This window comes from Grus americana, chromosome Z (genome assembly GCF_028858705.1).
Source record: "Grus americana isolate bGruAme1 chromosome Z, bGruAme1.mat, whole genome shotgun sequence".
Classification (NCBI taxonomy): domain Eukaryota; kingdom Metazoa; phylum Chordata; class Aves; order Gruiformes; family Gruidae; genus Grus; species Grus americana.
In genome coordinates, this window is record NC_072891.1 from 4,880,004 (window position 1) to 4,894,011 (window position 14,008).

At 44.3% G+C, this 14,008-nt stretch overlaps 1 protein-coding gene across 1 annotated transcript in view; it reads right to left on the reverse strand.

Annotated features, from left to right (window-relative positions):
* LOC129199313 (urea transporter 2-like) overlaps positions 1-14,008 on the reverse strand; it is a 332,764-nt gene that overhangs the window by 33,855 nt on the left and 284,901 nt on the right. The window contains exons 4-5 of the mRNA XM_054809615.1: positions 6,139-6,296; positions 1,428-1,619 (exon numbers count right to left, since the gene is read on the reverse strand). Of these exons, the coding sequence (XP_054665590.1) occupies positions 1,428-1,593 (166 nt within the window). The 5' untranslated portion in view covers positions 1,594-1,619; positions 6,139-6,296. The remainder of the gene's footprint in view (positions 1-1,427; positions 1,620-6,138; positions 6,297-14,008) is intronic.

Sequence of the window (14,008 nt, forward strand, 5' to 3'; positions counted from 1 at the left end):
CAATATGTTCCTGCAATATGTATGTGCAGCTTTCATCTTCTTAAATATTTAAAATTAATTCATTTAGTTTAGATTGTTAATTAGACACAGCATAAAGTGCCAGACTACTTTTTGAATCCGGGCAATGACTCATTCCTAAAAACTCCCCTCTCCCTCCCTCCTTCCGTGTGTTGTATTTGCAGTCAAGTCTCAAGTTTTGCTTTCTGATGAGAGTAGCTTAGAGGATCTCTGAAGGACCAAGCACCACTCCGCATCTCTTCAGCATCCCTGGGAGAGCCCTTCCAAGAGGCTGGAGTGCAAGTTGACGGATAGCTTCACAAGCATCCCTCAGGCTGTGCATTTTTTGGGACCCAGGCAGTTACAACCAGGGCAGAATGAGTTCCTTAGAGAGAAATATTCAGGATTTTCTGGGATAAGTATTACTAATATTTGGTGTTGAGCTATGAAATATATCAGCAATGCTTTTGGTTTTAGTCACAGGTATTAACTAAGTATTCAAATATAACCAGTGGACAGTGGCCAAAGTTTTTCAGGGCATTGAGTAAGGAAAGCTGCCTACAGCTGTCAAAGCATGGACCACTAGAGTAAAGAGAAAACAGGAGGAGATGATCCCCTGCAGCTGGGGACCACACTGCCAGCCTGCTGAGCTCCCTGACTGGAGGCATCTCAGCCCACGTCTTCCACCAATGACAGTCACTGCACAGCCTGGCTGTACACGTCTGTCTCTTATTTCTCTGCCATTCCTGGAGTTGTACTGCTAATGAACCAAGCCTTAACAGAGGACCCACAGTCTTACATAGCCTCTCAAAGCCCCAGATCCCTAATAATTCTGGGTAATGTGGACCATCTGCTCATGTATTGTTCCTGTAAACCTTTGAGATCAGTACTTGCTTTGTATTTTACAGCAACATAACAGCCACAGTGCTTATTGGTCCCCCAAGGCTGGTAATACAAGAGCCTTTGCCCACACAATCAAGAGTCAAGGCCCTTTGCCCACACAATCAAGAGTCATGTTCCCAGTCACCAGCCCACACGCAGACAAGGAGACGGTTGCTGATCCAGAGCACTTACAAACAAGACTAAAAATCCAGCCTGGATGTGTGATTCTGGGCACTGCTATAAGGAACGTGATGCTGATGACACATAACTGATTAGGTGTAAAAGACATCTTTTGCCTGTCCTGAATTATGCCTGCAGCCATGGTAATGGCAAGAGGATGCAGTCAGATTCTCTTCCTGAGGATAAAATGATTTGGGTTAAAAGGTCAGAAGTTTGCAGCAAGCTCAGACCATGCTGCCTCTGCTCTGCCTCAGGGGGTGAAATGTCCCCTTGTCTGGTGCCCCAGCACTGAAAGTACTGTTGGCAATATAGAAGTTCCCAGCTTGCTCTTCCTAGCCAGAGAGCCCCAAACACATCCCTCTGCTTACTTTTCATCCACTCTCCATATTCCTTCATTTCTCCTGTGAGATACTCAAAAACTCGGTGGATCCGACTTCTGCTTCTCCCCAGCAGGTCCTGGGCTCTTGGCTTCTGCTCCACATACAACTGCCTCTCACTGGGACGTTCAACCACAACGATCTCTCCAAGCTCCATCTCTTTTGGGTGGTGAGAAGAGGTAACTGCAAATCACAAAGCCCATGTGTTAGCCCGAGTGTTTTGGGTTGTGCCCTGGCAAGTTTCTGCTGTACTTTAGAGCTCCATGGTGATATCCCTTATACAGTTGGGATATTTCATGGAGAAAGGACCTGCCTGAACCACTGCTGAGAGAGATATGTGCTGCTGCCCAGGGCAGTGGTATGCCTTTTTACGTTTTGAGGTGGTGCCTTCACATATCACAGCAAATCCATGGTCTTTCCATGCTCCTTATTCCACATCTGCCTTTCGCAGACCATCAAGAGTAAACTGGGGTAGCACAAAGCATTACACAGAAATAAGCATCCATGTGTGGCTTTAGGCAAAGATAACCACCTTGGTTTAGGGCTGCGTGCTCATTAATTATCAGGTGAATATCCTGGCGGGATTATGGGTTTAGTTAACTCCTAATTCCAGTTGCAGGGCTCTGTTCATTAAAAAGTCCATTAAGATATAAACCTTTAAGAGAAAACACACTGCACTCCACTCTAGTGAGTTACTCTGCAGGTTACATTTGCAAAAATGCCACCCCGCTTTCTGAGGGAATCTGGCATCAGCTTGTCCGTGGTTTTGCTCTGACCCATTTTGGAGCAGCGTGGCTGGGTTGCTAGGCGTTGACCGAAAGTGGATTGCGTTGTGAAGTGCTTGTCCCGTGTTTCGTGGAATGTGGGCACCACCTTCTGGTGGGAGCCTGGTTTTTTGGTAGCTCAGGCTGGCTGTCTACCAAAAGCAGAAGGACAGGCGGGGAAGGGAAGCTTGACCGGCGGGGAAAGCTGTTTTGCAGAGAGGAACACTGACAGGCGAATGGTAAAAATATCTGTAACTCTGAATGCCCTAATAAAAGGGTTCTTGAGCATCCAAAGATGTTTTCCCTTCACCCCGGCAGCACAATGCTAAGCGCAGCCCTGCAAATGCATCGCGCAGCGCTGTTGGCTAGTGCTTTGGCTCTCTCTGCCGGCAGCTTGTCCCTACCGCAGCAAGAACCTTCGTGATGACCTTCGCGTACCAGCATCAGCCGGGGATGGACGGACTGTTACAACTGTACAAATTAAACGTAACCAGCACTCGGGAGCACTGAAGAGCGGCTGAGAGAACCGGGGTTGTTTAGCCTGGAGAAAAGGAGGCTGAGGGGAGGTTTAGATTGGATGTTAGGAAAAATTTTTCCGCCAAAAAAGGTCAAATCATTGGAACAGGCTGCCCAGGGAAGTGGTGGAGTCACCATCCCTGGAGGTATTTAAAAAATGTGTAGATGTGGTGCTTAGGGACATGGTTTAGTGGTGGGCTTGGCAGTGCTGGGTTAGCAGCTGGATGTGATGGTCTCAAGGGTCTTTTCCAACCTAAATAATTCTATGAGCCTATGATTGTTTGCTTAGTTGGGGGGAGGGGGGGGGCAAGAGGGGCAAGGGGGAAAGGGAAAGATCATAGAAGGCATTGTACTGTCTGAAACTATGGCTGTAGTTGTGCAAAACCTTGCTCACAAGTGTCTCATGGGGTTGTGAACAAGGAGGTTCCCAGGCTCTGCCCAGCTGCACTTGGTGCAGAAACAAGCAAGGAGCAAAAGAAGGCGGAGGGGGTGGGTTTATTGTTCCTCTTATTTTTCTGCTATCCATAATCTGGTTCTGGCCAGAAGCTGAGTCCAATCCCCGGTTTCAGTTTAAGGAATCCTTGGTGTCTGTCATTTTTGGGTAGTTCCTCGTGGCTACCAGGAGTACATTGGTGCAGGGAACACCAAGCCAGAGTCCTCTTTCTTCTCCTACATGTCCTCTAGGCTGAGGGAATTTGCAATGGTCAGATATTGGGAATTTGCATGCCTCTGAGGTAGGAAGAGGCCAGGTCCTACTGGAAAATCAGGTATTTTTGCCTGGATTCGCTCCAGAAACACTGGACTGTTTAAGATACATCGTTGCCCTAAGCTTCCTGGTAGTTCCTGTAGCTTTGAGCACCTTCAGATGGAAGTCAACCCATCTCAGCTGAAAACTGCCCTATGAAAGTTCCTGTTCTTCCCATTAACAGCTTAACCTGGGTGCTCCAGTCAAACACCCATTTTTTGGGGGGAGGGACACAGGGTCTGAGGTCAACAGCACAAGCAAAAGAAGAGATTCCAGAGCAATGCCAGGCTAGCACCTGGCTGTCATTGAGGTTGCTTTCCCACCAGAGCTTAATATTCGTATCTGGCAGGTGTGGCTGATATCAGAGATATTCAATACTGCCTATTTTGTTTATTTGTTCATGTTCCTTCTAGAAGACTTCTCCAAAGTGTTTCAAGAGTTGAGGTGGGCTCAGACAGCTGCAGTAGATCCACACAAAGGAGACTGGAGCTTCTAAAGTGTCAGGGACACATCAGTAAAGAAAGGTTAGTGGCCCCTTTGCTGTGAACAATATCCACCACGAGCAACTGAGTGCATCTATTACCAGCGGGGAGAATAAATGCTGACCAGTTGTGTCCATGTCTTCATAGCACCTGAAAATCTCATGGTCATTTAAAACCTCAGCAGGAAAAATTTCTGTCAGGTTTTACAAAGCTGAAACATCGGCTTCGTAAAATGTATTTACAAGACTGCACTGCTCAATTCTCTCTGAAATTGAGTTGTGGGACCTGTATATTTTTAAAATTCTGGTCCTTGCTCACATGATTTAACTGTTAGTGGTTAAGTGTAAAGTAGCCACGTAAGAACTCTTTGCAGTCAATACAGAGAGAGGCTAGTGTCTCCAGAGAGTGATTCATGTCCCTTTTCTTACATACCTATCTGAGATGTGAAAAAAAGGGTGGCTGTCTCTCTCTTTCCACCGGCTGCAGAGGGAGCCTGGTTTCTGAGCTTTTAGAGGGTATTTTCAGGCAAGAGAAATTCCAACCTAAGAGATTTTGCCAAGGTCAACCTTGAAGTTTATGGAAGTGGGATCTGGAGTCCCAGGCTAGTGCTTTAAATCACTGAGCCATCTGTAAGAGGCCTGTAATCTGCATCAAGAAGGGCATCAAAGCTCTAGGGTTAAGAAAAAAAAAAATTGCGGTCTCTTCTATGATTCCTGTTTGCTGCCAGCAGGATCAGAAAAGAACTAAATCTCTGCTTGGAAGGGAGCAAACTCACCCACCTCGATGGGAAGGCAACCTGGGACATGACTGGAGGAGGTGGCTTATGAATTACCAAATTTCTCATGAAAGGAACAGTGCAAAAAAGAGAGATGGAGATGCTGAAATCCTCTACACTGCCACAGCAGTGAACCGTGGGGCTTTACAGCAGAGTGGCCCGAGGGGCTGCAACAGCTAGAGAAGATCCTGGAGGGCTGTGATGGGCACAGTCATCCCTGCAGGAGCATCACCCTGGAAAAACACAATTTCTTTGCAGCGAGCACCTGTCAGTCGCAGGCTTGTGCTCAGTGGTACAGGCTCCATGAATAACAGAGAAATCATTTGAACAATTAGCTAATTAGGGCTAATGAGAGCCTGAATCACTTATGGCACACCTAGGGCTGATGGGGAATTCCTTCGGAAAAGGGCCTTTTGTCAGCAAACACTGATTCATCAGCGTGGTAATGAGTTGTCCTACTTCTTATAAACATCTATCAGACTGCAGGGTAATGCCTGGTGGTTAGGGCTCCTCTCTAGACCTACCTGTGCTGGCTCATTCCCAGACGGCTGTTGTACCATGCTGTTGAGGTGTACGACACTGATAGCACAGACTTGCATTTTTAAGCCTCCCAGAATAAGCACTGGGTTTCTCTTTCGCTTGTGCTACTAGACCAAATGTTGACAGCATAGCACCTGCACACAGCCTGCAGTGATGTGGTAGCCTCATGAAAAAAAACAAAAAAACAACGCACAAAGGGGCTGTGAACAGTGGGATGTTGTGTGACCATGACCCATGAGTTGTGGGTGATGTGTAACACTTGAGCCAACTTTTCCACAGGGCTGATATTTGTGTAGGGAGCTTAGCCTTACGCAAAGGTACCTGGAGCCAGGCCTGGGCAATTGCTCCTTCCTCCTCTGTGCTGAAAGCATTGAGGTGATCACAAAAGCATTGACTTCAAGGGATGCGGCCTCACAAGGGCCTTGAAAAGAAACAGTTTATAAAAGCACTTTGCTCTCATGAGAAGACATTAAGAAATAGAAAAGAAATACAGTGCACAGCTAGAGGGCAAAACTTTTGGATAGTGACAGAATGCTTGGCTGAGTTGTAATGACTTTACCAAGCAAATCTCTACCAGGGATCAACCCCTGACACTGAAAAGAGATGAACAAAGCAAGGCATTTCAGAATAGTCGCTGAGGTTGTATGCAACACAATTGCAGAAAGTAGGTATGAAACACTTAGCCAGACTTTTAAGTAAAAAAAAAAAAGAAAAAAATCTACCCAAAAGGAAAAAATGCTCAAGTAAACTTGTTTGCTATCACAGGCATTAAATGAAGTCACATTCCAGAGCAGCTCTGTCATATCTGTACAAGCACAACTACCACACAATAGTTAGTAATCAGGATAGTTTAACATATGGGGCTAAATATGACTCTTACGTTCTTATTTAGATACTTGGCTTTTACGATGTGGTCTTGGAGTCTTTCTGTGTCTTCCTTTCCCCGTCTGTGTAGTGTGCAATGCAATGCTTTGCTCTGCTCCAAGGTGATACTTTACTGCTTCTTCTCTTCCCGCTGCTGTAGCAATATCTCCCAACCTGCCAAACGGAGGCACATAGTTTGTTTAATGGAGTATCCTGGCGTCTTGCATAGAAGTTGTGCTGATACCATTTGTATATGGATTGTATGTATATACATATGTGTGTGTGTGCATGTAACCGTGGAGAAGGAGGGTTTGACTTCCTTACCATGGGTCTCCTGGATGATATTTGTAGAGAGGGATTCCTCTTGACTCCCTGCAGCCATATAAAGGCTTATAGTTTTGGCACTCTATGGTCAGCATAGAGTGATCGATACCATCATGGGGCAGTTCATCTAGGTGTGTCAGACATCATCCTTGGGATGGAATGGATTTTCTTCCAGAGGGCTCTGCCTCATCCCTTTAGTGGCACAAAGAGACTAATGGGGCTTATGAGGCTAACCAGGGGTATCTCCAGTATGAGCATCTGTATCGGAGCAGCTTGCCTTGACTTCTGGTGAAGGGCTGGTCAATACAAGGATCTAGAGCATGATTCCTCCCATCCTACACAGATGAATCCTGTCCTAAACTCTGTTGCATTTACTGTCTATAATGGGAAAGACAGACAGCTCAGATGCACACAGCTGCACTGTATATACCTAGGGAGAGGGGTGATGAATCTCAGCTAAGTGACTATCCTAAAGTCATTCAGGAAATCTGTAGCTGACGGGGGTATCAAACAAGGACACATTAATATTTAAACTGAGTGCCTAATACATGAAGAATTTTCAAAATACTAACTGGTTTTTTTTAATAATAAAAGTAGTCATTCCAGGTAGATATTTTAAGACACAAAAATCCTGTTTTTCTGCATATGGTTTCAGTTATAAAACCAGAGGGGAAAACAAATAGAGAAAATATGAAATATAAAAACCATCGCTTCTAAACAGAATGTTTTTCAAAGGTTTCCATGAGGTGTTGGCTGCTCAGCAAAGCAGACTGTAAAACAACTTTACAAGCCACATTTATTCTAAGAGCTCCACTTATTGAAGTACAATTCAAACTCTTGTTCTGCCGGCCAAGTTCCATAAATTAAACACTTGTCCAATAACACATACCTCTCCACTTGGATTCTCTGTTTCTTTTTGGCTTTGTGTGTCTGTCTCTCTTTCTCTCACTTTTTTTTTTTTTTTTTTTTTTTTAATCCTTTGCAAATGGAAACGAAAAGGATTTACTTGTTAAAAATAAGGAGAGGAAAAAGAAAACAGGTCAACTTTTTAGTCCAGCTGACAAAACTGAGACTTTTGTTCCATCATTTTATGTCTTGGTGACACTGATTTAAAACTGAGGCTAAATCCACAGTGTGAAGCTACGTGATGTCAAACATCTAACTGAAGTAGTGCCTCATCCCCATTACAGTGTGCTGGGCGCTGGGTGTTCAGAGGAACCAGGAAGGTGACCTGGGAGCTGAGAAGGGAGGTGAGACCTCTGCCCTGCCTTCGGAGAGAACCCAGTTTCCCTCTCCTAGAGTGTTCTGGCCTTAGAGCTGTGACCACCAGCAGGACCAGCCTTTTCTTACAAGAGCAAGGACAGGGGAGGGGTGAGACATTTTCAGATGGCCACCCTGTCTGACCTGAAGCAGGAATGGGTCCACGGATGTGCCAAGGAAAAGCCCTGCCAGTAGTGCTCCTGGGCTCATCGTGTCTTCCCTTTCCCACCTCCTTTCCTGATGCTCTCTGTCATCACCCCTACCCCGCCTGCAGCTCTGGCTGCTCTTTCAGTTTGGTCTGGAGCCTCACATCCAGGCTGACGCAGAATCTTGCAGATTCTTTCTGTGTGATGTCTTTTGAAACCTCACTTTCTTATTCATCCAAGAAGCTAAATCTCTCACCTGACCTCTCGTCATATCACTTCTCCTTTAGCACAGCATCTGTCTTTCTGGTCTTGACAGTCATTCCTGCCATCTTCCCCACTTTCACTTCGACGTGACCCTCTGTCTTTCTCCTTCACACTGCCCGTGAGCTGCATGTCTGCACTTTCAGAGCCAGTCATTGCTCTGTTTCATCAGGAGGGAAAAATTAATTTCTACATTCACCTGACCCATAAAGCTGCCTCCATTTGCCAGAAATATTTCTACAAATCCTCTCCTGTGGCACAAAACTTAGATGTCCTAACATGAGCTCCAATGAAATTAATGCCTTCTTTAATCCAGAGAGTAGCAAGGTGGGAATAATACAGCAAGAAACTGCACAATATCTCTGCTTTCTTGTTAATTCACAGTGGAAACTTGGGGAAGTCAGCTACTGAATGTCTCTCATCAATTCAGAGGTGACCTCTTAAATGAGAATAATCCTTTTTACTCACTGTAGTGACTCAGGGACTTACTCTGTAAGGCTTGAGTGTGACAGACATGGGCAGTCAAATGTGAATCAGGTTGGAGCAGCTAAAGAAATTACCGTTCTTTGTTGAAAGCTACCTTCTGCCTGGCTGAGATACCATAACTGATGGGTGTGAAGGAGAGGACAGGGAAGGAAATGTGCTTTTAGGACATTTTAATGTGGAAGAAGCCAGATTTAATTTAGCTTCTGCTGAAGGTGCTTTTAGGCAGCCTATTTGTGTTGCAGTAAGGTTGCAGCAGCTCTTCTGGTCAGTCTCAAAGGCTGGGGACTGGCCAAAAGACAGTGGGGACATCAACTCCCTCTGAGAGGTGGTGGTTGAAGGTGATGATTACTTCTTAAACTGCCCACCTGATCTGCAAGAGGTCAAAGGGGGCTTGGTCAAGGAAGTTTTCTAGTATCTTGGTGTGGCTGCTTAGGTGATGCCTGTGACGTTCTCACTCCCTGGAGCATCAAGGGCAAGGTGGGGTTGGAACATCCACGTCTCCGTCACTGATCTGTAGGGCCAAGGTGATCTGTGACTCGTGATGTTTGTGTGCACACAATTCTGCTCCAAGTCTGAAAAACTGGTGTAGACATACACAGAGAAACCTTGTCTATACTATGCAGGGTTATTTGGTTGCTCAGCCTGTAAACTCTTCTTCTGGGACTGGGTACCCTGTACAAGCCATGGGGGTTTGGCAAAACCCCTTCCTTTTGGTGTGAAATACACTGCAGGTTTTGCTAGCTTAGCATGAAAGAATCAAACGCCTCTCCAGCAAAGCTTTGCCTGTAAATGTTTTAACTGCAGTAATGATCACACGGTGTCTGCTGTTCCTGGGCAGACCCAGCTGAATGCTGGACTGTCTTTAACAATGCATGGTAAACCATAGACTGTAAAGCGCTAGGTGCTGTTCACAATGAATAAAAATGTCAGAGCTTGGCCAATATTTGGTTAAATCTTGAAATAAAACATACAGCATTTTAATAGGGTAACCGTAAAGGCATTTCTCCATATAGTTCACTTTGCATGCTCTTTAATAGAAAGTTAATGGGGATTTTCTTTTTTAGATAGCAACAATTTATCATGTGTTTCCCTGGTAACTACAACACCATGAACCTTCCTTGAAAACTCCGTTGGGATTCCTGCAATGTTAGTGAGCATAATGAATGGTAAATGTAAAGCAAACCCATTGAATCACTTTATTTTAAATTCTGGCAGAGACATAATTTCCCACAGCTCATAAACATTTACAATAAAGGAGTTTACATGTAGAAAAACAGTTGTTTTTATCATGTAGATCAAAGAACACGTTTATCTGGATGTACGGATGCATTTTCAGTCAGCTTTTGAGAAACTCAGGTGACAATCTTTAAGAAGCTTCACAGACTAATACCGAACCTTTGAAGTCTGCAGCTTTCCTCACCTGAAAATACAGACATCACTTCTGCTCTCTGTTCTGCATGAGACTGAAGTTTGCACTTCAAAGATTATAGACGACAGGCCAAATTTCCTGAGTTGCTGACAGCACTGGGACTTACCGACAAGAATAAAATGAAAAAATAGGGCATGTTGCAGGATGCGGGGGTTTTGTATCCATACCCATGTAGCAGTCTTGCTGCTTATGCACCAGATGAATGGCATTTGTGCACTGGAGAAATGGCCTCATGCCTTTTGGAAATGCAGTGGAGGGATTTCCGTAATGTTAATGACCTTTTCATCAGACCCTAAGATGGAAGAAGCGGAGAGGAGCGAGAGCTGCAGATAACAACTTTGCAGCTCCCGAGACTCCTGACAGACCCGGGCTTCCTTTTCTTGCAGCAGCTCAAGCCCTCTGTTTACTTGATAGAGTCTGGTTTTCATCTCAGGTTTTATTCCTCTGTAGTTAATGGAATAACACCAGCATAAGCGAGAGAAGCAGCATATCCATCAGCCTCAGCGGAGCTGCTCTGGATTTGTGCTGCTGCACATATAAAAGCTGTTTCTGGAGCTGTTTGCAGGGAGCGAGCGTGGTTTCTGCATGCTCCTGAACCAGTGTGCGTCCCAGGACAGCTCTGCACCACGTTCCACTGGTGACATCTACGCGCTACATCTACGTTATAAGGCATATCTGTTTATAGCCTGAGAGCTTCATGGAAGACTGGAATGCTATTTTGTGGAGGAATTAGGAATTTTGAAAGGATGCACCGAACAGGCTACCTCCTTTACAGAAATCTCGAACAAGAAAAATTTGAAATGGCTATTATTTTTTAAATGCGGGTCTTTCAAAATATTTAGTTTTGCTTTAATCTTTAAAATTGTAATATAGTATATCTACATTGTCAAGTTACAGATTAAACAAAGTGTGGTTTCAAAATGGAAAACTGGAACACTAGAAGTTGAGTAGCACTAGAGATTTTCAGAAGAAAAATCAGTCTCCTGGGATTTCTGTGAAGTCCTTTGCTTTGTGGCTACATTTCTTTCACCTGGTGCTTTTTTACTTTGCTGTATGAACTATAATATCATGTAACTGAAACATTAAATATATTCTGCCATCAGAAGACATCTTTGGCATATTTTAGTGACCAATGTTTGTGTTTAAGCTGGATGCTCAAATCATACACAGGGTTGTGACAAGAATCTAATAAGGTTGAAAGCATGTGAAACCTGATTAAATAATGTTTCTAATTAGAGACGAGTGTTATTTATCAGAAATTCAAAAAGTTTTTAAATTAAATTTGAGGACGAAGAGAGTCAGATGACATGCACAAATTAGTTTAATCTTAATTCTAATATGAGTGGGGGCATGTGGTCCAAGAACTCGGAGTGCTGTGGCAAAGCTATTAAATGTGGAATTTGCAGAGGGGGCAAAGGAAATTTTCACTTTCCCAACAGAAACTCCAGGGAAATTGTTCCCTGTGCAGATCAGGAGATATTTTGTGAGGGCCTCCTCTGAAAGGCACTGCAAGATACTGAGATAACCTCCCATCCCTAATACTGAAAGGTGAAAGTACAAGTGTGCAGTTACTTATTTTCCTGGCATGCTCATAGGTTGGGCAGAATTCATTCTGGGGGGGATCCCCAGTACAGTTGCATGTTGGAAGTTGTGTTGCACAGCTCAGAAGACCTCCTGCATCTTTGGTGAGGGCCTGCCACTGACCTTGCCCTAATGCATGCTGGAGTTGTGGTGGACTTGTTCATAGTGGGACTTGTTTCCTCTCCTACAACCTTCATCTCCATTTCTCTGACAACTGCATCCCAGCCTGATTTCTTGGTTCTTTGTGCCTTCCTGCACTGCCTAGACCTGGATAGACATACCTAAGGGTCTGTCATATCTAAGGTGGATGACCTTTCCCCGGTGACCATGATGACCTGCTTGGGCACCATGATGTACACGTGCCCTGCGTGCTAGGTGGGCAATGGAGACATTGCTGGCTCACGTTGAGTTCCCCATGGGATCTGTCAAGTGTTGTCTGAGGTTCAGTGCTCACCATGGATGCAGGTGATGTTATCTCTGGGTGCCAAACAGGCTTTTGGTAGAGGACCTTAATCGACACCAGAGTCTGCCTTTTCCAGAGACAGAGTCATGGACTTACAAATAGGACCAGAGTTAAGATTTGTAAAATTCAACGCAGCACATCCCAGTTTATTGATCTATTTTTCTCAAGCAAAGGGCATTTTTTTCAGTTTGTCTTGGCTATGGTGGGAGCTGGGGCCAGTGGATGCTAGTCCATAGCTAATAATGGGAGCAGGCTTAGTGACCATGGTACGGGGGACAAATGAGATTAAGGTTTGTGCAGGGATACGTTAGCTCAAACATTGATGCTTGTGAGGAAAGGGAAGGGAGAGAAAGATGTAATAACATTTTATCAGACCTCATTCTGTGCTTCATTTGCAAGTGTTAATATTGTAAACGGCCCAGTTGAGGGTTGGAGATGTGTTCAGGTTGGGCTTCCAGAGAAGAAAGTTTGGAGAGCCAGGATTAGGTCAATATTTGACTCACCCAGAGGAAAAGGAAGGAGAGAGGGGCAGTTAGGGACCAGATTAGAGTTAGGGTCTGTGAAACAGGGAAGCAGAGCCAAAATCATGGCCAGTTTCTGCAATTCACACTTAGTTATTCAAGTGGAAAGGGGTGGAAATGTGGTATTGGTGTCTGTGTGTGATGTATCCCCAACTTCATCCCCTGTCTGTGAATAACACCGGGTTCACTCTCGCAGCTGGTGGGTGAGCCATTTTGGGGCTCATCTTCAGGCTGAGCAGTATGCATTGCCTGAGGTTTAAGGTTAGTTGCAGGTGCAGGAATTATTTGAAAGAACATGGAGTCAGGAACTGGGAATTCATTTTTTTTTTTTTTTAAATTTAAAGAATATTGGAATTTTAGTGTATTTTCAGGCCAAATATGTTCACAATTTATATATTTTTTTTAAAAAAGTTATATTCTTAATTTTTGGTTAGCACTATGAGCATGTAAGAAGCTAGTGTTCAGGTGCAGTTAGGATCATGAAAACAATTGCTGCAGAATGGTTAGGATTGAATTTTGTTGGAGGAAAGCTGCGTGTTGCTCTCAATTGATTTGGTTGCCTTATTTTGAATTTTTGCTCCATACCTATTCCTGGCAGAGACTGAGCTTAGACTAGGGATTGTCTCTATGAAAAGGGTCACTATAGAGCTACAGTTATTTCAAATTTGCATCTTCTGTGATGGAGAATACTGGTATTGCTTTACTTGAATATCTTAAGCTCAAGTTTCTTGTGGTGCTTTATGCCTTTCTCATTCCCTATATTATTGTTCAAGTTACTTTTACAGGATTTGAAAGGTGCATTGCAGACTCAAGCTTATAGCTGAACTTTGGCATGATGGTGAAGGAAAATACAGAGTTTACATCAGCTTGTTTTACTCACAGTGAGTTTTCACACAGAAGGATATGCCTTATCCATAGCCAAGGTTAGATTTAGCGCTAGGTTCTACTGTAATGCTCAAAACACAACATTTTGTTTCAATGAAGGCTTCCAGTTACGCGGAGGAAGTATCTAACTAGTGTCGGCTTGTTTAAACACCACATTCTTAGGCCTGTATGACCTTGAGTGCCTTCTGCATGGCCAGTGCTCGGGTAATATAGGGTTTATGAGACAAAAGAATGCATAAAGAGGGTTATAATTTACATTTGCCAGTTGTACTGAGGCCAGTGTGAAGGTTGGAATTAGTTTGGAGGGTCATAAGAAGTTGAATTGGAAAGCCGGGGGTTTGGCTGAAGTTTGCCAGCTGCAAAGAGAGGAGCCGAGGGCTGCTTCCTCTTCATTTGAATCCCTTAGTCTGAATGCCTCATCTGGAGCCAAATTCAGGGTTAGAATTGGGGTCAAGGTGCACCCAGGGGTCCTTGTTATGGACAAAAATACCTCTCCATGAGCTTGCCCTGGGATTTCCTGTGCTTCTAGG